We start from the raw sequence: 26,694 nt of genomic DNA on the forward strand, positions 1-26,694 counted from the left end.
CCCGGCGCCGCGGCCCTAGCGCGGCCGGCCGCGGCGGGACCGAGCCCCGCACCCAGCGCCGCTTCCCCTCCGCCGCTTGGTGCTCCCCGCAACTTGCACCGTCGGGCACCTTGTTATTATTATTATTAAAACTTTGCAACTTCAAGGCACTTTTTTTTTTGAATATTTTTCTTTTCCTCCCGGATTTTTCATGCGCTGTCCCGAAGCCGTGTGCTAAGGTAAGACGGGCAAGAGGGTGTGTGTGTGTGTTGGGGGGCTCAGCTTGCTGCTACCGGCACCGTGACTTTTGCAGCGTCMGGACAAAAAGTTTTGTCGGGTGACGGGATTTGCTGGGTGTTCTTGGTGGCTGGAAACTCTACGGGGCTCCCGTGAGTGGAGAACCAGGAGGGATTCCCCCTCCTGCCCTTCCCTCTCCGGTGCTTCTGATGCTTGCAGTCAAATTCAATTGATGGGGAATACAAAACACCAAAGTCTGTAGGATTTTGGCAAGACCCTGTGCCCAGAAGCTCCGGCAAACTCAACTTTCTGCTCACTGAGTCCAGCTGCTGAAGAAGTAACAACTTAAGCAGGGTAGCTACTGTGTTGGGCCAAATTCTGGCCAGAGCCCGGTCTGATTTCTTGCTGTATCTGATTTCAGCAGCTTGTGCYTGACACTCGTTCGTGTGAACTGCCTGCAAATTAGGTCATTACTCACCGAGGCTGATTCAAAGTGTGTTTAAGTCCAGGAGAGTATTTCCCTTGACTGTAATGAATGTTTTGGGGTTTGGATGGTTCAGTTCTTATGGATTTGAGCAGCCGGGGGAACCCGGTGCAGACTTGCTCCTGTGTTTACAGGATGTGGCTGGAGGGGTGCTGCTGGATGCCATGTTCGTCTCCACCACCGCGCTTTTGCTTTACACCTTGGCCTTTAACAGATGAGCTCTTCCCAAATCCTGTAATTAATCCCTTGTATAACACCCTGCCCCTCCCTGTAACTTGCTCCTAGGACGAGGAGCAGCACTTTTCTTGTGGCACTGACTGCTTGCCGAATCCTCCTGGTTTGGGAAGAAAAAAGGCACTTGCCTTGTTTTAACCCTACAACACAGAAATGGTGCATGGAGTTGTGGGTTACTGAAGTGGCAGCTAGGGAAGTGGTCCAAACTTGCTGTAACTGCTTGAATTGAGTATTTATGGGCAGCCAGGCACTTCTGGCGTGGTGTCAGGGCTGAGCAGGGGAGCTAAAAGCGAGTGTGCCAAAACGGGCTTGCCCTGCCCTGGGGCTAGAGACCAGCAGCTGAAATGGTCACCCCTGCTCATGTGCAGAGGGCCCCAGAGCAGCTTCTGCTCCCCGATGAGACAAAAGACTTGATACAGGCTGGGAATGCCCCATTTCTGCTGCCCCAGCTTGTTTCTTTATCTGTATGTGCAGGTGCAATTAGTTCATTTAATTTGTGGTGGTTAAGGCAAGAGCRAGCAACTGCATGGGCTGAGATGGGACCCGAGGCCCTCTCCGTGGGGCCTGTGCAAGGAGGAGCAGGAGGTGTCACGTTCTGCATCCTCGGGGAAGGTCTGGCCGCCCGCGTGACGTGGGAGAAGCGGGCGCACGTAGGCGTGTGAACGGCGGAAGCGSCGGAGCTCTGCCGGCTCCGGGGAGCCGTGGGGGGATTGCCGCCCACCGGAGAGTTGGTGCTGCCAGGTACTGCCAGTCACGGGGGCAACAAGTTGATCTTCCATCTGGTTGCGGCATTGCCCTTGCTTCAGCTCCGCTTCAGGGGGAGATGCTCCCTCCTGCTCCCACCTCTGGCTGCCTGAGGTCTAATTGTGCTCAACCATCCTATTCTGTGGGGTTTCATTTCTTCCACCGTATCGGGGTCCTGGGAAATGGCAGCTGATGCTGGAAGAAGCTTCAGTGGGAGACCTGCTTTGTTCTTGGGGTGATCATCTTCAGCACTCTTGGCTGTAGTCTCTGAAACCCTGGGCATCTGAGCAGCAGCCGAAAACCACTGAGCTAATTGCAGCAGCCTGGTTACACCTGGAGCGGTTCTTTCTCCTTGTGTTATTTGCTTTGCCGGTGGGTCTCTCAAAAGCTCTTGAGACCTTAGAGGCTGTCTTGATTTTTTTTTTTTTTACACTTCCAGTATTATTAGGTGATTTAATAAAAATTACTGAGTCTCTGAGTCTGCCATAAATGATGCAGATTAAAAAAGAGAAGGGGAGAGTAAAACACTGAAGGTAGCTTAATGGTGTGTGTGTGTGTTCTTTTTTTTTTTTTTTTGACTGCCTGTTCCTGTGTTTTTGAGCAGAGTTATTGTTGTGGAACGGTGGCTTGGCATCTCCTGTGACTTGGTCCTCAGGAGCTGGGGCTCCTCTTTCAGATGGGGCCTGCCTGACTGCTGATTTTAGTGCGAATTCATTTTGGAGATGTGATGCATTGTTTGACCTGAAAGGATCAGAAAATGCGTGTAGGTGTGAATGGTGAAGGCTAACATGCATTTGTTAGCATTTCTCCTTAATTCTCCATTAAATTATGGTCTTAGTATAGTTTTCTTCTACAGTATGCAATGTGTAAAACTCTTAAAATTTGCCAGGGGGCCATTGAGGGACATTGCAGAGGGACATTTTACAAGTGTTGTGGAGCGTTTCAGTGCTGTGAGCTCAACAGCGTTGCCTTGGCTTGATAACTAAACAGGCAGCAAGGCGTGTTGGACATCYACAGCCTCTGTGGCAAACCTTGACTTTGCCTGGGCAATGGCTTTCTCATAGGGCACCAAAACTAGTAGTCAGCTGCACATCACACAACACAAAATGGATTTTTGAGCTGTGTAGGAGTGTGGTGGCACCAGCAGCCTGTCTCTCTCCAGCCCATAGGCCATCATCACAAGTTCATTAGAAATGAAAAACTGCTGAGTGGTGGTGGAGCTTTTGATGCAGCTGTTTCAAAAGGCAAGTATCCAAATATCTTCCAAGAAACAGCTTAAGTAATGTAGGTTGAGCTCCAGGAGTTTCATGCTGYGCTGATATTATCATCTGTAGTTTCTCTGCTCTTCTCTGAAAAGWGGGTCTTCCTGCATCTGCATATAGTCTTCTTTGACCACAGGAGTTCATCTTCCTGCTCCTGAGCAGGGTRCTGAGCTGCCTGTTGCTTACCCTGCTTCAGCTGGATCGAATTAAAGCAAACCACCATTGCTTTCAACTTGCTTGAGGTCTCAGCAAGCACATTTTCTCCAAACATCCTCTGTGTGTATACATGTCCATCATCGCTTCCTCAGTTCCAACCCGACCTCAGAGGCCTTCTCTAGCCTCAGGACCAAGCTCTGATCTTTGTATCTGAACATGCCAGTGTGTCCCTTCTAGTTGGGTGTTTTTTGTAGGTGGGCTGTGGTGTATCCCATGGTGCCGGTGGTGGCAGCATCTCTGCCTCTTGGGATGCAGGATTATGTGTTAGCAACCTCAAATGTGGGCACTGCAGCTGCTGCTTGGGGCCTATGGAGGCAAAGAGAAGTTAGGTCAACTGATAGAAGAAATGGGGAAAATGAAAATCCTTTGCTTCTGGTTGCCCATCTCCTACTGGGAGATCCAGCTGTCCAGAGCCAAAGTATTCCTCAAAATCTGGTCTATTCATTGTGTATCTGCCTAACTCTGGAGCCAAGGCCCCAAATTCTGTCTAAACAGCTGATAAGTTTTGCAAACATTCTGGGTCCTTGCAAGACACTTACTGAATCCGTCAGCAAGCGACCAAATGTGTCCAAGTGGGTTAACTCCAGGACACCTCACCTGAGGTCCTGAAGCATCCCCAGTTACCTGGGATGAGGTACAGTCACCTGTGGTTGAGTCGGGTTCAGCTGCTCTTTTGTGGCCTTTTCTATCTTGAAAACAGCTCAGCTTTTTGTGTGTCTRTGACATAGGGCTTCCCAGAGGACTGGCAGGCAGTGAAAGGGCAGATGCTCCCGGCAAAAAAGAAGACGCTGTTATTTTCTGTATTTTAATAGCAGTAGTTTTAGGCAAGTAATGAGCATTAGGACCAAAAAACACTAGAAACAGCTTCTGTTCCTCTTTCAAAGTGATTTTGGAAAAATGAACGACGTGTTTGCTGAAAAATGCAGTAAGCAGAGATAGAAATATCTTAATTAAGAAAAGAGCACATCTTTGAAGGTGAACATGGAGGGACGGAAGAAACACCAGCAGGAAGCAGAGTGGCTTCTTGCTCCCTCGAGGAGCATCTCGTGTTAGAAAGGCTCCATCAGCAGCATCTCCTCGAGATGCTGAAGACCACGGAGCCTGGCTGGAAAGCACAGCAGAGCACTTCCAAAACTGCCTCTCATCTTTGTGCCTGACCCAATGTGCAACGGGTGGCAGGTCCCTTCTCGTGAGCGTTGGTGTTACGCAGGTGCACGCCGGGATCCAAGCCTGCCGAAGCGCCCTGGCATGGTGCTGAGCACCGTGGTGAAATACTTGGTGAGCGAAAGCCACAGCCAGACGTTGCCAACAGTCATTTCTAGGCTGTGTGGCTTCTGGTTYGATGTGTTGGGGTGGTTTTGCACTGGCTCCTGCTTGTGTCTCCGCAGGGACTGCGGCACGCGTGGGATTTCCAGTGGGATCCTACCCAGCAGTGGCCAGGGAGTTTACGTGGTGTAAGTCCTGCCCAAACAATTTCTTCCTGTTATTACTCCTCCAGGCCTCACCGATAAGAGGCTTTCACAGGGCCACTGGCTTCTCCAGGGCTGGTGACAGCTTYGCAGTTCCCGGGATAACTTTCTACCACCTTATTTAGCCCTTAAGCTTCCCCCAGTGGGAGCCAACTGCCTATGGATAGGATGGACTATATTTAGGTAGAAAGGTAGGAGCATGCAAAGAATATCCATTGCACGAAACCCAGGACATGGTGTGGGTCAGGCTTTATAAGAATAGCGGTGATGAAGGAACATGCCAATACAGCCCCTGTAGAGTCTCCCAAAGGCCTGGTCTCCTTCAAGCAGCATGTCCCATTGAGTTGCTGAAGAGATGTTGGGAGCAAAAGACTTTGGCCTTGGAGGTCATCAGGGCATGAGGAGGTATCAAAATGGCAGCAAACCAAGTGTCTGGTGGACGCTGGACCTTGGTAACCCTCAATGAGGTCCCAGTGAGGTGATGCCAGGCTTCCTAGCCACCTGGGATTGGGGGAGAGGCGCGAGTCCTTCTCCAGCTGAAGCTCAGTCCTTCAGTGGTTCTTGTTGCCAGTTTTGTCTTCTACCACTGAATAGGCCCCACGTGGTGTTCTCATTGCAAATGTGGCCTGGATGCTGGGTTGATGGTTTGCTTATTTTTTAATTACTAAATTTATTTTTAAATTTTTAAATTCATATTTACTTACGATCAATCCCACAAGTGTGTGGGATCCTTGTGCTGTGTGTATCCCTTGTGCTCCTTGCAAGGTCAGACACGTTCCTTTTCCTGCATGTTTAGCTTTTCTGGCAGAACTAGGGAAATCAGCACTGGGAAGCTCTACAGCCTGKAGGTGTATTTGCATGCTCCGATGTACTTCCCTCCTATTTGATGGGAACTGGAGCTACTTCTGCCAGAGTCCAGCAGGTCCCTATTGACCATTTTGACTTCTGTCTTCTGCGAGACAGGGCAGATGATGATGTGTGAGGTGTCCAGAGAACAATAAGCACTGCTAAATTTGCTTTAATCCTGGTTGCATCTTCCACCTCTTTCACTGTGTGCACAGCTGTGTGTTGGTGGGAGGAGCAAGGCATGGGCATGGAGATGATGAGCAGCAAAGAGCAAGGCTGCTTTCATTAGTGGCTTTGCTGATTATATTGCCTTCAACTGYCTGTGAAACCACAACATCAGCTTGGGCAGCTTCATCAGCTCTGTTTTGTTTCCCTGGGTGAGATGCTGCTGCCATATTTGGCTTTCCAAAACTGCTTAGGAAGGTTTTAAGGCCAAGCCTTAAATATTTTAATGTCAACGCAGACAGATGTTGAAAACACTTCTGCTTGTTTTTTCTCAATCCTTTTGAGTGAATGGACTAAAACTAAACTGGAGCCAAAYGGGAGGAGCATGGAAGTCCTCGGATACTCTGTCCCCAGGTGACCTTTCTGCCAGGTCTGAGACTACCCACTCTGGCAATTGCAGAAGGGTCCTCCAGCACCACAGACTCCTCTTTGTCTTTAACTCTTTGTCATTGGGCATCTCTCTAGTTTGCAGTTCTGCATTGTTGCAACAAATCAAGGCAATAGAAATAAACTTTTGAARTTTTATGAAGTTTACCTTGTGATGATAAGTTGAATTAGAAATATTTGTATAAAGTGAAGACCAATCAGTGCATTTCAGGGTATAAGTCAGTCTGTATTTGAAAAAAAYGAAAGCAATTCTCTTCCAGACAGAAGTTATTTCGTAATTATTCATTACTGAAATTCTTGTCTCTTCCTCTGAAGCACCTACTGTTGTCCAAATCAAAACACATCCACTCGGTTGTGGTTCTGCCCAGTGATGTAGCACTTGCTGTTACCTATTTAGGTAGGTAAGTCCATGTTTGAAAATTTAAGAGGGAAATCTGATTTTTKTTGTTGTTGTTGTTTTAATGCAGAAGATGCAAYGTGCCTGCTGTGACGGTCAGGATGTGGCCACCTAGGAGATGTGGTTAGCCCTCTCAGAGARGCGACAGGCAGTGAGTGTTTCCCAAGATGTGTGGATGAATTTCTAGAGGAGTAGCAAGCTGGGACAAGCTCTTCACAAAGAGTCCAGTGAGGAAAAGCACTTTGGAGCCTGGTGTCAGTCTGGTGGTGGTAACAAGCGGGCTATGGCCTCATGCTGCTTGACCTGCCATTTCCAGAGGGTGCGGGCAGACCATGGTGCAAGTGGGATAAGTTGAGGGCYGGATGTGACCCGGAGGCGCTGCAGCCACCTTGCTGTAGTGATGGGCCAGAGCTTCACATTCGACACATGACCTGGGCTGAGGGGTGTTGGACCCAACCGCCCGGCCCGTGTGGACCTCCCCTCTGTAATGACTCACCCAGCTTCTAATACTTGCATTTCGAAAGAGCAGCCTGTGTGAGAAAGGGATGCTCTGCCCTGACAGAAGCAATTCAAAGCATGCCACAAACAAATGCTCCAAACCTGATGCTGATTGCGGTTGCCTCCTTTTGCCCTTTCGTTGCTGTTGACTTGGGGGCGTAGGAAGCAGGAGGCTGTGATGGGATCGGTGGCTTTTCCCCCACTGGGGGAAAGTTTTATGCTGCCTTCTTCCAGGGTTCAAAACAAACCACATGTGGGCGTAAGCCTTTGGCATGAGGATCAGAAGGGCTGTGTTTAATTGGGGTTGCAGGTGCTTCCCCGTGTTTCCCACCTCAGGGCCTTGAGCTTGGCCAGGGTGCGTTGCTGCATGCGTGCCATCGCGCAGCTGCCATGGGTACCGACGGCTGGGYGTGCACCAGGACAGCTCTGAGACGTGGCGATGGAAGGGTGGCAGGAGATTACCATGGCTGTGCTGACGACGTTGGCTTTCTCGATTTTCTTGCTGCAGGTGGTTGTGAAATTGGGGCTGGTCTGGGAGCACCCATGTGCATGGGGAGCTCTTTGCCTTCGGTGGGACCTGTCGCTTTTGTTTGTTTGCAGTTCCCGAAATTAAGGTTAAAACCTGGCACCTGCTGGATGTGAAGATATYGCCAGGCTGCTTTGGGAACCAAACTTTGCCTCTGATCTCTGCTGGAGATCTCCATGCTATGAAGTGTATCTCTTGTCCCTTCTGTGGGGGAGAAAGTGTCCTTTTTCCCATGCCGCTAAGGTGAAGGATGCATCACCACTGTTGTGGGAAGCTGCACCTGGGCCCGCTAGCCCCGTGGGAAATAATTATCATCTTTATCCTGATGTCAGCACAGTCATTTCGTAGTCTGTGTTGTTATATTGCTGAACTGGTTGAGTGGGACCACAGTTGGGTGTTGAGTTCCTCTTCTCTGGTAGAATGGATGGGAAGGATAGACCCCCTTAATGGATTTTTATTTTAAGAGAGTGATATGTGTGTGTGGGGGAGAGCCRGTTCCTTTCAGGCTACAGGAAGGAAAAGCATCATGATAGCACGTCACAAGCCTTAAATGCCCAGGCTGTGAGCCCTGGTGTTTTTTGCCTTAACGAGCAAGGCTTTCAGCCTCTGGCACTCCGGTAGCAACTGGAAAACGTGGCAGGTTTTGGGAAGAGCCGCGAGCGGCTGGCAGAGCTGATGACCTGGAGCYGGGCCTGCCCTGCGTGCCCGCACACGCAGGTGGGGAGCCCGGGGCAGTCGCCCCAACGCTGGCGCTGGCCAAGCGGGATTTGAGCCTTATCGTGCGCCTAGGCGGGCGTGTGCCAGCAGAAACCTCTCCCCGGTTTCCCAAGCAGTAGGTGTGTTGCTGTGTGACGCACAGCCYGGTTCGTCAGCAGCCGTCATTCTTGGGTGGACGCTGTGCCCTCGTGGGAATTGTGACTGGAGTATTGGGCATGAGCGGAACTTCAGTTTTTTACCATGCAAAAGGGCCCCTTAAACTACAGCCGTTGTTCTGTAGGGTGATGGGAGAGCAGAAGTCGGTTTGCCCGGGATATGGGGCTGATGTGGTGTGGTGCTCTGGGGATGGAAGGGAAAACCTTGGCCATGTCCACGCCGAAGTGTAGGGTGTCAGGATCCCTCGGATACAGAGACCAACCAGGGTGGAGGACAGCGTGGGAAGGCAGAGGCAGCTGTCCGTGGCTCTGCTTGGAGCTGCTGGGAGTACATGGAAGGGCCCTGGACAGCACAGGGATGAAAAAGCATCCTCTGGTGATGCTAATCGGCTGTGATGTTGTTTCTCTGTGCTCAGACGTGGCTCCTGCTGCCGTCGCCCAGCACGGCCGGCACGAGCGGGGCTGTGTAAGCGATACGAGCTGACGGGCTGCTTTTGCAGGCAAAAGCCCCGTTTGCAAGAAAGTGCAGCTGTCCGTGTGGGATCTGTCCTTGGGGCTGTGCGGGAAGCCACGAAGCTGCTCATTAGCTCGGTGTCAGCTCTGGGTTGGCACGGCGGGCGGACGTGAAAGAGCAGCAGTTTTGAGGAATRGCACCCATGCGGTGACCATGAGCTGTGCAAGGTCACCCAGCTTCACGAGCACACGAGAACACCTATGCCCACAACGTCACCACCAAAGCCAGACASTTGTGAAAAGGACTGCTGAGAGTTACCACGATGTTGCAGGCACCAGGGAGTGATGATGCTGGATGTGAATGTGGATTTTTGAGGAGGTGTTGAAGSAAGTGGGCAAGTCATTTCATCCTGGGTAGGGGTGCGAGGCAAGAGGAGGATGCCTGTAAGTCTAGGAGGGACCTCAAGGCTTCGGTGGGGTTGACAGAGACGTGGGAACTTCTGCCCTCATGACCTCAAAGTGAATATCAGATTAGATGTCAGAGTCTTAAGTTCAAAAGCTCACTGTGGTCCTCAGGTGGAAGGAGCCAGTTGCAGAGGGCAGGGACCCAGCAGTGATGACGTTCCTCAGGAAACACAGGATGGTGTTTTTCATGTGTCTGAAGAAAATTTTGTGCAAGAGCAACCAGCTCTTTCTGGCTGCCCTGCCTGAGTGTGGTAGTGCCAAATGCCCAGCATGCAAGCTGTTGCTCTGGACAAGTTTGGGACAACAAACTTCTCAGCACTTTGTAATTTGGTAGATGGTCTCTAAAGACAGTGGGAAAGTTTACTTCTAATTAAGTAAATTGATATTCAAGGAAACAGAGATTGTAAATCTGATGCACTGGGCTTCAGTCTTAAAATGTTCACTCTTTGGCCCATCTTGGTCAGGATACCCCACAACTTTTAAATTAAGGGCTCTGTTTGGTAAATGGAGGTTGTCCCTAACTGGCAGCAAATCAGTGGCCCAGCCAAGCAGCTTTATGTCATTGTTTTAAAGGCAGCATCCTTCATTGTCCTTTGCCTTCAAGTACTGTGCTATAAACTGAGACTGTGCCATCTGACTCGTAGCAACTCAGGTGTCAGCTGCAGGAAAGCTGGGAGCAGGCACCTATCCCAGGTCAATGCCTTCCAGTTCTTTTCTCACACCTGGAGATGCYTTTGGTCTGTTTGCTGAGGAAACCTACAGGAAGCGATGGTTCCTGGGAGCATAGAAGCTCCTGGTTAATTTGTTAACGGTAGCAGTGGTTGATAAACTTTGCCGAAGCAATGTTTAGATGCATTGTGTTTCACCTGATAGCCTTGGAGCAGGGTGGCATGGTGATGAAGCAGTTGGTGGGGAGGAGTTTTGCCAGTGTGGTTCCTGATGGGACCGTGTACTCCCAATGCGGTGCTGTCTTTGGTTTGATGGGTAGATGATGGCATCCTGCCCATGAAACTGGTTCTTCTGTTCAAGGCGCTATTAAGAAAAGAGGGATGTGGCAGGGAAAATCCAGGGGAAATCCCAACCTAAAAAGAATAAGTCACTTGATAGCTGTCTGGAAGAAGAAATAGGACTTGGAGGGGACAGCTGGGAACATGCTTGATGCTCTTTGATGTCACCAGGGTGATATGATGGAGCTGCTATGTATCACGCCAAAAAGATTCTTGCAAATGCCTGGGTGAGGGCAGYTGCTGTGAGCCGCAACGATCTCTGTTTGAGAACTTGGGGCCAGTGTTAGTACCCGGCACTCTGCTCCCCGTTGGAGCTGAGTGTGTCAAACTACTGTGGCACAGAAGCGTGGGTTGCAAGCACTGTAGCTGTGGCAGTGCCTTGGCAGACGAGACCCTCCACACCTTGTTGCGATGCTGAAGGTTCTTCTTCCAGTAGTAATTCCGTGTCAGAGAGGAAATATAAATAAACTCCRTAAACAAAAGGAGCAAGGAAAAAATATTTCTTTCAAACCTTTTAGCAGGAACAATAGGGTAGGATATACGCTCCCTGGGGATGGCTCGTGGCTCGAGCTGATAGGAGCTCAGCGGCTGCCTTGCGCTGCTCTGCAAAGAGCACAAACCTTTGCTCAACACAAAGTTATTTATAGCAGAGGTTATGGCAGAAGCATGTGTGACCCATAGGCTAGGGGAAGAGTTTTCCTGTGCTGTCTTTGGGATACAATAGACAATTATTTAGACACTATCTTTGTCTTGAGTTATAAACAATTAAAGGCTGGTTGCTGATTTGGGCTCTTAGTGAAGACAGCAGATGGCTGGACATTTTGGCTTTAAGGCTTTTGGAAAAATGGGTTTAAGGGCCTCTCTGCTGATGGATGTCACAGCTGTAAAGTTCCCAAGGAATCTCTGCTTGCCTCTGAGGAGAGACTGTGGCCCAGAGTAGACCTCTGAGGTGGTGGGTGCCTGGGCAGTTGTCTGCCACTGGTTTCCTATGCTGACACTGGGGAGATGAGCAAAGTGTTTGCCACAAGATTTTAGGGCAAAGAACTGCCAAGTACGATGTGGGGCCAAGTGCAGATAATGAGCATGGCCCAGGACCTCTCTTGGCACCACACCAAATAATCCTGTCCATAGAGCTCTGACTATGGAGCTGCTTATGTCTGAAATGAGCTGGTCCCACCCTTGGCAGCAAAAACCCCAGTCCAGTTTATCTGACAGATGCAGTTGAACAACTCCATGTCTCCTGGCTGTAGGCAAAATGAGTCGCCTGGTCTAATTTCATTGTGTTTAACCATTGCACAGACTTTAAAGCTCCCTGAAATGGGAAGGAAGTAATGTTTAAATTATACATGAGTGAGCTGATCTACTCAAACTGAAGTTTGAAGTTCCGTCTTTATGAATACGCTGGCGGCACGATCTGTCTGTGCATCCATCCATCCATCCGCCCAGGGAATATTGAATTAACAGAAACACAAATTCAGTCTTAGTGCTGTAAAAGCTTTGGCTTAAACTAATGAAAACCATGTCGGGCAGATATGTGCCGCTGTAGCTCCAGCTCTGCGGAGTGCAGTTGGCTATGCATACAGCTTTGGAACACCTGTGCCATATTTTATGGGCAAAACACTGAAAATTCTGTTGTAACAAATGCTTGGGAATGTAGTGTGCCATGTAGGTGGTGGGAAACGCATGCTATTTGTGCGGCTGGAATTGCTTTCAGTCAGTACAGGAGCTCTTTTTGCCCTTCTGGAGTGAATCCTCCTAATGGGAAGGGTATTGAACGTGAGTGGTGCTGGTGAGTGAACTGGGTTGTGTCAGGACACCGTTTGCTCTGCAGTCGTTTTTCTGACAGTCTGTTGCCATGATCAACGGTGGCATTGCCATAGTGGTGGACGTGTGAGAGGAGTCAAGTCTTCTGGTAGYGGTCATCAGTGATAAACCATTGCCTCAGGTTGACTTGTGCTGCCGAGTTGTTGCTTGATGCTTGAGTAATTCCTGGCCCCTGCTGATTGCAATGAGATTCAAGCTGATCTCCTGTCCGTCTGGCCATCTCCTGCTCCTAAGGAGAGATTTTTTCACTTCCCGTGTATCGTGTTTTGCAGAGCATGTGAAATCATGGTTAAATTCTGTGGTCACTTCCTATGGGCACTTGCTCAGCCCTCCTTGGGGAGCCAGCACCGGAAAGTCGGAACAGCGCTTGCTCGGAGGCCTGCAGATCCTTTTAGCAGATGTTTCACCTACATCTCTTGTCCTTGTTCCTTCCACCTTCATCTAAAAATTAACTATATGYATGGGCTGAAGCAGAGAAACAAGGAGTCCACCTCGTCCTGTGGATGCGATGCCGTGTGTCCGGAGGGACCGGAGCACCGCAGTGCTTCCTGGCCTGGTGACTCTGTCACGGGGACCTCCGGGAGTGCCAGGCTGCAGCTCATGGCTATTCCCTCAGCGTGGTCCCAGCAAGACCGAAGCAGTGTCTGCTGAGCCCTAAGCACCAAGGAGAAGTCACGCTTCTCCAGCCGCTTGCTTGACCTAAATACACAGAGGTAGCCATACCCGCTTGAGAGAGAGAATTTCCTGACGCTGTGGAGCCTGACATCTGTTTCCTCCCATTTTTCCCCAGTAGAACATGGCAACGGAAGGACTGGCGGGGTTTTCTTTCCTCTTTTTCTTTTGTATGGCGAGAGGCGCTGTGCTCCGGGGCCGAGTGCGCTCTCCTGGAGCAGACAGGTTTCCCTCAAGGGCTACAKGCTCATTTGTTTGCTATTTTCTCCCCTTCCTGCCTCCCCCCGCAGTGGAGCGGATACACTGAAGCTCGGGCAGGACTTCCGTAGCTCGGCCGTGCCTAGAGCCGACTCCGCCGYGTGCCCCGGCCCCGCCGCCCCCCTTTCCCGGGCAAACAATGGCCAAAGGCTCCRGGTTGTTTGTTATTTCATGCTCTGCGGAGGAAGAGCCGCCTGGAAGCGCGTGTCCCTGGGGGCCCTGGCCCGCTGCAGCTCCCGGTGCTGCCTCGCCGGGCGCCGCATCCCAAATCGGCGCGCGCGCGTCGGCAGCGCCTCGGYGCGCTCCATCCTCGAAGGCTGAGTGAGTTTATTGCTGGCCAGAGGTTAGAGGTGTCCTAAGGGCCTCTGAGAGCTGCCCCAAGCCTGAGCAGAGGCAGGGAATTGGCTTGGATGTTGCTTGTGCAAGTTGCTTGGGGATGTGTGTCTGGACAAGGGATGCAATCGCTGTGCCCCCCTGTACCTGGTAGATAAAGGCACCTAGCTTCCATCCCGGGTGAGTTCCTGCTGTTCTTGTTTTGGTGCTGGTCCTTTAGGCCTTCTGGAACAACATATGATCCTCAACATGTCTGGAGCAGGTGGTGGAGAAAGTGAGGGCCAGCTTCCTGGTGGCTTTAGCAGGCAATGGTCTCGGTGCACTCAAGCAATGCAAAYTCGGGACCTGGCCAGTGCACAGGGGCAGAGACTTTTGGGAGTTGATCACGGGGACATGGAGAGGAGGCTGCTCTTGGTGAGTGCCTTGGTGTGACAGGTTGGCAGGTAAAGAAGAAAAAGATGGTTGTGTCAGTGGTGCTGATCAGACCCTGCCTCTGACAGTGTTGCTGAGGTCAGGTTATTAGTGAAGGGCAGAAATTGGTTTGCTCAGGATATTTACGTGTGGTTGGTCTTCAGAGAAGTGACTCTAGAAAGCTCCTATTGTAACATCTAAGTAGGAATGCTTATTATCTATTGCAATTAAAAATAAAGCTTCAGTCTAATAAAGAAGTTAGCCCCCAACCCTCTCTTTTTGTCATGTATTCCTCATGAACACAGCTCCAGCAGATCTTGGGTTTGGTCATCTGTGCTCCATGTTTCCTTATAATYTCCTATAGGAAGTCATGGTTCAGTTGAATTTTTAAAGCTGATGGGATTGTGAGAGTCCCTCCAAATATTTAACCTGGAAACTCTTCTGTGTGTCCACTCTCCAGAAGGAGATTCTGACAGCTAAGTGTTATAACATGTCATTTTTTGACTTTATAGCAGCAAACATCTCCACTCTTTGCCCAGGAGCTGTTATAACACAAAATATTGCTCTGCAGTTGTTTCCTACCAGCCTTGAAAATGGCTGGAATTGCCTAGTTTTAAATTATTATTATTATAATACAATGTTTGGGATCTGTTGACCCAGCTAAGCTCTACCTGRGTCAGGAGACCTTTTATGATTTGTGCATCTTTGCTAGCCAACCTCACTGTCCTGCTTTCTTTGGATATTTCTTTAGGATACCCTTATTCTGCTACAGAATAATAGAAGATGTGGATAACACCTGGAAAATGGCTATGGGAATCTGCAGGCTGCCTCAAGGAGAACCATGTTGCCCAAGTAAAGCAAGGGTTCCTGCAGGGTCATTTGGAACAAACAGGCCTGGATGCTTGGGCCTGATCCAGCATTCTCTAAGTCCAGAGAAACTGTTAACTGAAGTGGACATTACCTTGCCCTGCAGGGTTATTTCTGCTGTTGTTTCCATCTGCTAAAGTGCGTTTAAGAGTAGCCAGATTGATATCACCTCCGCCTGTCTTGTGTCAAAAATGCCTTGTTGCCAAGGAAATGTTAGGCAATCGTGAATGAGCTACAAAGTGCCCACTGCTTTCTTGAAGATTTGGATACTCTGAAAAAAATGTGAGGAATTTGGAGGAGGATTGTGGCCATAGACGCACGGGTTTGTGTAACATGACTGGTGCCAGTTAGTTGGATTTTGTGCAGTCCCAACCTACCTGTCTACCTCAGTTACTCGGAAAAGGGGAATTTTGAGAATTAAGGGGTACTCTTTCTGCTGCAAGAAAAACAAGGTCTCAGGTCAAGGTGCAGAGAGCAGGTAGAGGCCAGAGTAGTTTCTGTAATGTGGAAGGGCTGTACTGTGGCAGCTCTCCCAGTGGTATGGGATACTGGTTTCCTAACCAGAAGAGGCGTTAGGTGTTTCATAGCAGCAAATGCACACTGATATTTTGGGGCAAATTGATGCACCTCAACCARCCTTGCAGACCTGAACAAGGAATGGGCACTACTGGCTGTTTCCTCTTCGAAAGGGCTGTGGCCGGGTCCCTGCTTGTCAGCAGGGCCTGTTTTTTGTTACTGTTGCCAAAACAAACAAACAAAAACCCAAAACAAACAACAAAAAAGGGGTGGTCTGTGTGTCATAGCTGCAGTGAAAGCCAGATGGATGCAGTTTGGATAGAAGCAGGGTGGTAGGATGTTTCTGCGAAGGGTTTCAACCTCACTTGGATGTACTCTGAGTCTTCAGTGCTTCTGCCATGTGCAGAGGTCTTGGTGAGCTTCAGTCACTGAAAATAGGTGTGAAGGTGTGACAGAAATGTGAAAACCCTTTCTTGTCCCTAGTCTTACTCTCATGTTCCTCTTCTGGGTGGGATAGGGAATTCAGGTGATTTAACCCTTTTCGGTGCATGTTGTGCATGCTGCTTGGGGAGACAGTGAACCCAGGGCCACCCTGAGATGCATAATGCTGGGAAGGAAAGTTTAGGATCAGTATGAACAGGAATTCAAATGTATTCCCAGAAGGGGCATGRGGGGGTTCCATTGCTGGTGTGTGATGTACCGATGGTTTTACTGTTGTTCCCTAGGCTGGAACTTGCTTGAGGGGGATATATGTATTTTGCCTAGGGCTGAGTGATTGCCCTGCAGCCTTTGGTCAGCAGCCCTTTCCCAGCGAGGGATTCCCGTGCTGCTGTCACATATAGAGTGGAAAAACCTGGCATGGATACCATAGATTTTCAGGTATTGAAATATTCTGAAAYTGCCTCGGTTCCAGGAAAAGGCTCATCCTGGCTTTCCTTTGAATGCCTGCCCAAGGAGACTGAGCTCAGCAGGAGAGCATTGTTAGTTCTGGCAGATGGGGTTAGCGAAGATGACAGTTACGTGCACGGGGACATTTGACTGTAATTTCCTCTTTCCCTCCCTGTCATGCACTCTGATGTATTCGGAGTCCTAGTGATGTGTAAGACCAAGATGTGATTTATAGTAATCGGTGTATACTTTGTGGTAACTTCATTAATGCAGGAAGTTTATTTGCGGTTACTCAAGCTTCAGTCATTTAAATCAGATTTGAGTGGCTTTGAACTTTATACAGTCTGGGAGCAAAATCTCAGCCTTGTTGAAATCGGTAGCAAAGCCACCACAGCTGTCCTTAGGATGAGATTTGACCTTTGATTTAAAAAAGTGTTTCTTATGGGGGGGAAAAAAAAAATCTTTTAATTGCCTGCTTTTTTTTTTTTTTTTTTCCCTCCTTAGGTCTTATGGAGAAAACAAGCTGAAGACCATGGAGCTGTGACACCTGATATTAGCTAACCAGCCGGAGATATGGAAGTTGGAGAGGGCTACAAGCACTCTGGTCCAGAGATAGTGCCAAATGGATATGCAAACCAGGTTTTCCAAGCAAACATGGAGGAAGGCAGCACGGATGCACTGGAGATCTGCGATGATGAGCACTACACATCCAGTGGCACAGTCCAGAATGGACAGGAAGAAGGGCCCAGGTATAAGAAAAAGGCGAAGGGCAGCCGGATCTGGAATTTCGTTAGTCGGAGGAAAGGACCCTCCATGAATAACAAAAGACCCCAGTCCATGATCCTGCTTGGAGTTACCACTGAGGCCCCAGAAGAAAAAAAAACTACCTTCATGGACAGGGTGAGGTCCTTGAGAAAGCTAAGGACCTCCAGCATGTCTAAGAATGTAGAGCTGAGAGCCTCCAAGGTTCAGGTTGCTTGTGCCCCTGAGGAGGACCATCATGGCAGTGGCCAAAGAGCAGTCTACAGGATTAAGAAGCTGGGGGACAATCAGAGGCCTTCCCGCCACTCGTACGCAGGGTACATTGATGATTTGGATTCCTCTTTTGAAGATGTAGAGCTGAATATCAGCATTCCTGAAATTGATGCCAATGAAAATAAATGGCTCAGGGATATTAGTGTCAGATTACAGAGTGAAGATAATGACAGTAACTGCCATAAAATACCAGTTAGGAAGAGCGAGTCTTTGAATCTGGAGAACTTTAAGAGTTCTGCAATTACGGAAGGGGACAATCAAAAGAGGTGTATCGTGCTCCCACAGGAGAGCAGGAGGGGGAAGAGCTCTGATGTTTGGAGCTATCTGAAAGGAATTTCATTAACTAGCAAAGATAATTCAAAGCCTCCAGATCAAAGGGTTGAAACCAATTTCCAGAACTTAGAAAGTATAACTGATAATTCTGCTTCTTATTTGGACTTTGATACGAGATGTGAGGGGAATCTTAGCCAGCGGAAAAAATCAAACGGCGCCACCAAAGCCACTCACTTTGGGGGCGTTGTGAGGTTCTTTAACAGTGTTGCTGAGGCAGCTAGGAAGTTGCGAGGCTCTTCAAGGGCGTTTTCACCAGACGAGAGAAGACCTCAGTCCAGTTTCAAAAGCCGGAGGCAGGATGCCACCTCCCACAAAGAGGCCTTGGTGATCGAGAATGAGAACACAAGGGTTTTCTGCAGCACAGGAGCATCTCTGCAGTCTCCGGATTCAGGGATCTGGGATAATCAGAGCTCTGAGAGTTCAATGGGAAAGGAAACTGCGCAGCGTTGCAAAAACCTGCAGGTATCACAAGAAATTGGCTGTTGTGCCCTGGGCAGTGAGAATGATAGTTTTAATGAAATGTCCCTTTCTCCCTTTGGGCCAGAACCATCCRTCTCCCCCCTGCCAGAGCTCCCAGATGACTCTTTTACTCAAGACCCCTCTGAGACTCTGCCACAATTTCCATGCATGACGCTGACTAAAGTAGGTAATGAGAATGTGGATTGTGCTCTAGAGGATACCAAAGACACGGGTTGCTCTCCAGCAGAGGCTCGAGAGCTTTCAAAGACAGACTTGGATATGCAGGACCTTAGGAATACTGAGTTATATTTGGGAGACTTGTCTACAGATGAACTGGAGGTTGAGGATACAAGCAGTACTCTACAAGAGGCACAGGACTTGGGCATGGAGCTGTCATGTTCTCAAGATCTTTCTGTGAATAATCTGGGTGCTGAGGACCCGGGCAGTTCTCCAGCTGCTCACCATAACTTTTCTGCGGTGATTTCTTTAAAACGTGCAGCAGTTAAAGAACAAGTTTTAGAGCAGACTGATTACCCTGTCAAAAAGCATGGAACAAGTTCACCTGTAGAACTAAGTTCTGCAGAGCTCCCTGATGGCGAGGATGACTTTAACTGCAACGAAGCRCGCCGCCCGTTCCAAATGAACGTCTGCACAATTGTCTCCTTTGGCAAGCTCAACAATGGGAAGGTATGAGTAATCCCCACTGTTATGCTAGCAATAAGACCATACTTTTATTGTGGTATCTCTTGTGAAGGTATTTTTCACTTGAAAGTATTTTCACATGCATCTCATTGGGATTTTCAGTTAATTAGACTGTCATATAAATGATGGCAGTAGATACACAAGTTTTGTATCAGACCAAGAGGAGCCTTTTAGCTGACATATCTCGAGCTGCTAACAAACTATAAGAGCTGCTCCTGCTCCGATTGTTTGTCTGTGTCGTTTATAACAAAGCACCTAGARGAAAGCTGGAGCAGAACATTATTTTCAGATGCTATCTTTATTCTTGCTTTGCCTTGTGTATTTACTTTATTTGATGAGGAAACCAGGAACAAAAGCACTTTTGGCAAGTCCATAATTTTAAAGCATTTGGATAAGCAGCTATCGCAGTGATCCTTGTGTCCTTGGGTACTTAGGAAAGCAGCASTGGCCATAATTGATATCTCTTAAGTGAGACTTGTTATCCCACAGCACCTAGGATCACAGTCATGTGTCAGGGTCCTGACAGGTAGTACAAGAAAAGAAAGATGTCCCATGTCTTGTAGAGCTCATCAGATCGTTTCTCTGGCACACTGGAGTAAGCTTTCTCCATCCTGTAAGCCTGTCAGCAACTGTGTGACCTCATTAGTTTGGTGTTGAGCCTGTGACAGAAAGCTCTGGTATGTGGTGTGACCAAATGCCTTGCTGACACCACTGCGTGCTGGCTGAGGTCTGGTCAGGGCTGTCTTGTGTCTGGCTGCACAAAATGCCATCACCTTTGGGGAAGTTAAATATGCAGCCCTAACTGAAAGGTGGGTAATGGTGGTTGCTTAATCCGTTCAATCCCTTTGAAAATTGTGGCACTAAGAACTGCAGTTTGTTCCTGCAATGCATTCCTTCAAGCAAGCTTTYTAAAGCCTTTAGCATTGTCAAAGTGGACATTGTGTCTTGGGCCGGGTTCTAGATCTTACAAATGTATGTGGTCCAGCTTGTAGTACTAGGAAAGCTCAGAAGTCACACAAATGAGAGAGGCAAATGTGTGGGATGAGCAAAGGCCTCCTGAAACAAGTAGTCTCTCCGCTGTTAACTCTGAGCCCGTCAAGCATGTACCTCAGAGCAGTCATATGAGCCTATTCCTTGTCAGTGGCCAATGTGTCCCAACCTCGTTTCTCATGAGGGAGGCAGTTTTGTGCTCAGTTCAGTCACCAAAGGGTCTGTTGAAGCTCAGGTCACTCTGTGCGAGCTGTAGAAGCAGTACAGGTTTGTGGACAAGCCATGGTAGAAAGAAGCTTGAAGCCCAGCTGTTCTCTCCTGGATCCTGCAGGTTAGCAAAGGCTCAAAAGGTGACCTTTTTTTTCCTATCTTCCTATTTTTTTGAGGTGCCAGGTAGGGAAATTTGGTCAAGTCATGGAGAAACTTTCTCCTTCCCTTTTGGGCTTGGAAAGCCCAGAGATGTTGCAGGGGTGATGACATTGTTCCCTGTTGGGAAAGGGGTCGTGGCAACTTCTGAGCCAAGAGGGGAAGTGTTTGAAAATTGGCAGCAGATTAGAAATACTGAAGGGAAAATAGTCTGAACTTGTGACTCTTGGCTAAACTGGGCAGCACCATTGTKAGTTATTCCTGGATTTTTTTTCTCCATTTTGAGTGATACAMCAWRAKMWYKMRWKMTYWTGKTGTAGCTGCAGGCACTTATGAAATGGGGTGAGTAGCAGTTGCACCCTTCTTGTGGCCTGTGAGCAGCAATGTTTTTAGGATGGATTTGAATTAAGGTGGCATGTCATGTTGTCCCTCAGGGGCCAACCTGAACAACTGCTGGGCAGGAGCGAAATAACATAGGCATGAGTGTATTGAGCAAAGCAGGGAAAATAGGGTCAGGAAGCCTCGCTGACCTTCCTGTTGGGTGCAACGAGAGAATCGGGGGGTGACTGGTGGTCTAGGAGAGGTGAGCCTGGAGCAACTCCAGATCRGGACAGAGGAGGAGGAGCAGGAACAGGGACAACTAGCAGTGATGCTAGCTGTGACCTTGGGCACTCCTCCTGTTTTGGGGTGGCTTGGCTGGTACCTGCTGTAAGGGGTCCAGCAGCTTCCACATGTGCCTAGAGAGCAGAAATAAACCCTGCAGATGTTGTATAAGGCAACCTACACAATCTTCTACAGAGAGAGCAAAGGCCTTGCTTCTCACGGGGGCTCCTTGACCCGGCCTGGTAGGAGATGGAGGTGTATGAGGAGGAGGATGGTAGAGTGCAATGGTRGAATCTCCATTTGACTACGCTCTTCAGTTAATCCTGCTGTTTCTTGCTTTAGTAGCATCCTCCTTAAAAATAACTTTAAATTATAAAATTATAAAATATTTTATGCTGTTACGGGCAAGTAACAGCTCAATARGATTCTAGTCTTGATGAGGGTGTAGAAAGAGGAAAAGACACCTAGCTCATTGAGGAGGCCTCATGCTTAGTCGGACAGGCAGCTGGGCTCCCACAGAAGCTGGTCTGCAGTTGGCGCCTTCTCCTGGGTTTTTGATGCTTCTCCTCGGAATGAGCCAAGGAAAAGTTGCGCTATTGGGATACTGCTCCCTTGCAGTCCCTCCTGTTGCTGTTGCAGAGCGATCTTCACTGCAGTCTTTCTGTGCCCTCTGCTGGCTGCTTGTGAAATGGAGGATCTGCTTTTAAAGAGCAAAAAAAAATCTCTACTGAAAGGCTTTCCAGTTTTATCTTTAGAATACCCACAGACTAGGTCTGACTGCAAGCTTTTCTGGTCTCAGATAGAAGAGCTGTTTTGTTCCTGATGTTTTTTTGAGGGGAATATGACTGTCTGAAGGGTTTTCAGACGGGTGACAGATGTGGGCAGGGGAACAGGGGGGAAGGTGTAGCACCTGGTGCCAGCCCCTCTGTTGGATCCCTCAAAGCTTCCCAGGCAGTTCAGTGTTGGGGCCCTGGAAGCCCTTGCATGGGGCTTTCTGGTTGAACTTGCTGCTGAGCATCACAGCAGGCAATGGGTGAGTGTTTCCTGCCCACAGCGTTGTACCAACACGGTTCCTCTGTGTCCTGTAAGGCTGAGGGTGGAGACACTTGGTCCTCTTGTTATTTCTCACTGTCTCGTACGCAGCCAACCTACCCACACACCATGAAGGCACCGATGCTGCTGCCACCATGCCTGCTTTCATCACARCGTTGGACACCAGCACGGACCTTCTCAGCTTCTCCCACCAATGCAAAGCATTTCTAGCCATTGTTTTATTTCCAAGGGAACGTGCAGCTACTATATTTATTCCATGCTTGACGGGATGTTGCCAGCAATGACGCTACCTGGGGAATGTGTTTCCCAGAGTTGATCTTCACAGCTCATTTTATCTTGTCCGTTTTTTTACCAAGAGGCTGGGTTGTCTCCCAGCCTGCTGCTGGTAGTTCTGCCTATAAAAACCTTCACAGTCCTTTCCCAGTAAGAAATAGTACTTTACTTCCTAAATCCTGCTCTTGCCAAAGGAGCACTATATTCCTGCCTGTAGTGGGGCGTGATTTAGCTGCGGAATGAAGAGCCTGTGTATTTATGGCCTTTACTGTGGTTATGCCTGACAATCATCTTATTTTTAAAAGAGACAAAACCTCCGAAGCCTAACTCCAAGCTGTTCAGATTTTTCATATTTATAATAACCACAGCGTGCAGGCAAAATCTTGAATTAAAGCCTATWTTTGGTGCTATGTATAGTGGCAGCTTTTTTTAGCATATTTTTAGCATCGTCAGTGAAAGGCAGGTTGAGCTTGCAAAGCTGATAAGCTTTACGTGCATATATATATATCCGTGCATATATATATATATATATCCATTTTATTTATATATGTATATATAAAATCACCCACTGAACACATGGATARTTCAGATTTCCACATGTTTTCCTAAAATATGTATTGGGTCCTGCTTGCGCCTAGCTGTGCAAGTCACAAGGCTAAAATGTTGGGAGGGCTGTTGAGAGAGACACCATGTAAGAGAGGTCCAGGAGAAGGTGCATGTCAACCCCGTCCAACGTGGAGGACCTGGCTGCGTGTGTGCGCAGGTCAGGCCCTCTGGGACCTTGTTCTGGCCCAAATGGTGATGCGCTCAAGAGCAAGTGTTAGAAGCACTAGGCAATATAGTTAGTTCTTATTTTTCTRTCTGAGCCCCCTGGATCATGAGTCAGGCCAGCCAGCTGGTCAAAATAGTAYTTATTTGGAGCTAACCTTTTAGTGACGGTAGCAAGACTTTGGATCTGTTTTGATGAGCAGAAAATGCTGCCCGAGTGTCATCTCCTGCTAAGCTAACAGCAAAGATTTGGGGTAAAGACCTAGAAAATCCAGCAGCACAGTATTAAACGTGATGCTCTTATTATGATTATTCGCCTCCTCTCTGCTTCAAAGACCATCTGTGGGTTTCTGTTTGTGGAATTGGATGAGACCTTACATGACCTCTGGAAATGCCTGGAAGGGTGTGTTTCATTAAGATTTTGGGAAACAAGAAAAATGACATCCTGTTACTAATTTATTTCACTTTTACATAGATGTTATCAGCAAGACTTCAGCCAGGGTTTTGCAGGAATTGTTCTTGGTGGGTTTATTCTAAAAACTAGTAACTTTTGTTTCTGTACTAAGATGCTGGGCAGGCAGAAAGATGAGCAGATTGTTCTCCTAAACTGCACCATCAGCAGAGATGTTGCAAGCTTGTTGTGCTGCTCCATGACTGCCCTTCAAARCTTGTTGTGCTGCTCTATGAGTGTGTCCTTTAAATGTTGTACCTGCATCTCAAAAATCTCTTTTGTCCTTAAATTTGACGGATTTAATAACCYGTCTCTTCAGTACAACCTTAGGAGGTGACCAACAATGATGGCCATCAGCCACCTGGGGATAAGTGTGGAGATGAATGGCCTGCTATTGTCTGTAGACCAGCAAAGGGTGCACAAGCTGTGTCCTGCTTGGCTGTGGAGCCCACAAGTCCCAACCCATGGGACTCTGCTGTGGTAGAGTGTAGACAAATTGCTGCCCAAAACAGAGACATCATCTTCACTTGATGCTTCCAAAAGTGCCTTGGAGGCTAAGTGCAGCTGGAAGTTGCTGGGATTTGAAGAACCTGGAAAGTGCTGCCCTCAAGCTGTGCTGAAGCTAGTGAGCTATGTAACATGGGAGCTAGGGCAGCCTGATGCACTTATTTTTCTGCCCCTAAAAAAATAAGGGAGAAGTGAGAACTAAGCAAGGACATCTCAGGTGCGTTACAGTGCCTTGAAAAAAATATTACTAAATGTAATGTGTGGTGTTTGTTTTGTCAAAAGTTTGATAAATATTGGTGATATTCTACTCCAACCTTTTTTTCTTGCCAGCCTCTGTCTCATCCTCTTCATCCATCCCCACAAGCGCCTCCCTTCAAAATCCTCCTGGAGAGATGCCGCTCCTTACCTCTCTCGCAGAGCACCCCCATGGGGCTGGACCAGCTGGGCTGGAGGCGGCGGCTCTTGCTGAGCGCAGGCGGTGAGTAGCTGGGGGTGTTTTACTCGCACAGACAGGCGTACRTATGTATGGACACGTGGGAGTCCATCCCATGTGTCCTACAGAACAAGATAAGGCCAAGAGTGGGTTTAGAAGTAAAACGTGGCTTGGGTTTGCATCCACRTTTACTGCCATCTCCATGACTATCCCAGACTTGCCCTTTGGGATGGTGGTGGGTSCTCTCCATGAGCTCAGATTGCAGCTCAGGTCTGGCATCTTTTTGGAAGTGCAGAGCAGCAGAAGGAAGCTCCCATGTTCATGGGGTTCCTGAGCAGTGTCATGAACCAGCCACTGTGATGAGCTTTCTCCTGAAGAACCTGGTTCTAGTAGCTGTAGCTCATCCTGCTCAAAGTGACACTAGAGGAGAGCACTGCAGGACGTGTTTGCTGGCAGCGCCTCGGGTTGGCAGGTGTATAGGCTGGTGGCGGAATAGGTGACATCACTTGTGAGCCTCTAATTAAAAACGATTGATAATGAGAGTGAGGAAATTTTATTTCCTGAAGGACACCTGCTGTCACCAAGAATCCTGTGACTTGGCAGCACGCAGGCCTGGGAGCACTGCCAGGCTGCGCTGGCATTGCCAAGCGCGCCGGGAGCCCAAAGAGTTAACGCGTGGTGGCGGCACATCAGGAGCGCAGGGGGAGGAAGAGGAGAAGCAGCTGCCTTCATCCCCRATGGCTCTAGGGGGGCACATGCTTGTGGCACGCGGGGAGCAGCGCGGGCATCGCTGGAACGTGAGCCGTGCTGTTGCTGGCGAGCGCTGCTAGGCAGGCACGCTGCCTCCGGAGCCCGCTGCCGCCCCTCGCCCTGCTCCGCGCTGCAGCTCCAGCTCCTCCAAAGCTGGGAAGTGAAACGTGTGCCGCTAAAAATAGCGGCAGGCCGCCTACGTCAGCATCGCGCTGGGGAAASGGGGCTCCGTGCGATCTCTCTCCCGGCAACGCCGGCACGGAGACGGGATTGCTGCCCTGACAGGCTGCGCCGTGGCYGGGAGCAGCACCTCGGCCCTCGTGCTGTCCCGGGCAGAGCTGAGCTCCTTTCTTTGGGATTTGGGTTCATGGCTGTGAATTTAATAAGTAGCCTCCTTTTATGACACAGTGATGCTCTGTGTCGCAGCTTGCCTGGTTGCAGAGCACCCTGGGGTCCTCAGCCTATAATGAGCATATGGGATCAGGAATGAGAGGGTTTTCATTTGCTTCTGCCGCTGGTGGGGGACAGTCCTTCAACCCCCTGCCCCGGGAGGGAGCCTGCAGGTGAAACACCCTGGACCAACAGTGTCACTCAAAAGTGAGACAGGGCAGGAAGCTGAGAAATTGATTTGAGAGAAGAGCTTGTTCTGCAGGTTAGTGCTAGTCCTGCCTCACTCCGCACAGGTGGGGCTGGGGTGTCCCGCTGCAGGGCTGAGCTGCGATTTGGGGGGAGTGGTGCAACGTGCTTAAAACGGGACCTGAGTCACATCTGGGAGCAGCTGGTCTGCAGTGCTCAGAATGAGAAAGCTCCACTAGTTCATTCTTTGAAAACTGTATTTTTATGTACACTTCCAATATTTGTGTGAGTGTTTTTTCTTTTTTTTTTCCTCCTCCCTGCATATACTGGAGGAGCAGCTTGCAGACCCCCGCAGCTGCAAAGCCGGGGTTGCTGCAGTTCCCAGGCTGCAGAATTGCCCTGAGCAGCCCCGACCTGAGGCGCTGTCCCAGATTATAGCAGGGTGCTGCCTGCTGTTTCGGGGGGAGCCTTCGCCCCCGGCCTACCTGCCTACACTGCCTCTGAACCCAGCTCCTTACTTGTGCCTGCCTTTCTCCAGCGTGCAAGCTGCGCTATTTTTCTTGCATCCCAGGAGCATCGAATAAAGCCCCTAAATATACTCCCTGCTCTTTCTTTTTCTCCTAAAGATGTTGAATGAGCCTCTTGCAAACAGTTTTGTTTCCTTCGTCTAAAAGAACAGCCTCCGCCCCCAGCCTGAGCTAAAGCACAGCATTTATCTTTTGTCATTCCTCTCTCTTTTTTTTTTTTCTTTTTTTTTCTTTTTTTTTTCCGGTGGATTTTCTCCTGGCAGCTGAGAACGACCTGGGTTCAAAGACGCTGGAGGTGCGCAGGGACTGCAGGAACGGCCGCAGCCGATGGAAGCCCCTGAAGCCTGGAGCTGAGCAGCTGCTGGTGGATAAAGTAAGGCTTTGCCTGGGCTCTGCTCGCCCCGTGGTTCCCTGCCGCGCGTTTTACCTCGGGAGCTGGCAGCTTGCTCCAGGGAGAGCTTCCCTGCAGCCACCCRTGGGGATGGGCTTGGCTGTAGCATTAAACAAGGGGAGCGTGAAGCTTTTCTCACCAAAATAGTTCCTCTATTTTGGAGGCTTGTGCGGCCAACAGAGGCATTGGGTCTCCCTCTCCCTTGGCCAGGTGTTTGCTGTGCCTGGAGCACGCTGTAATGTCTCCAGTCACCTGTAGATTCGCTCCATGACTTTGATTCTTTTTCCTTGCTTTTTAACCTTTGGGTTTGGTTCTGTCACCAGCTGTGTCGTCTCGGTGACATGTTTATGTGCCTGACGCTTTCCCTGGGCGTTTTGCTAACAGAGGTGCAGTCCCAGAGGGTTTGA

General features: G+C 49.2%; 1 protein-coding gene across 1 annotated transcript in view; it reads left to right on the forward strand.

Annotated features, from left to right (window-relative positions):
- Window positions 1-26,694, forward strand: part of LOC112947044 — a 27,509-nt gene extending 815 nt beyond the window's left edge. Inside the window, exons 3-6 of the mRNA XM_026039049.1 lie at window positions 16,575-18,584; window positions 23,941-24,088; window positions 26,160-26,269; window positions 26,611-26,694. Of these exons, the coding sequence (XP_025894834.1) occupies window positions 16,644-18,584; window positions 23,941-24,088; window positions 26,160-26,269; window positions 26,611-26,694 (2,283 nt within the window). The 5' untranslated portion in view covers window positions 16,575-16,643. The remainder of the gene's footprint in view (window positions 1-16,574; window positions 18,585-23,940; window positions 24,089-26,159; window positions 26,270-26,610) is intronic.

Source organism: Nothoprocta perdicaria, unplaced genomic scaffold, assembly GCF_003342845.1.
Source record: "Nothoprocta perdicaria isolate Ctin4 unplaced genomic scaffold, notPer1 scaffold_22, whole genome shotgun sequence".
Taxonomy (NCBI): Eukaryota; Metazoa; Chordata; class Aves; order Tinamiformes; family Tinamidae; genus Nothoprocta; species Nothoprocta perdicaria.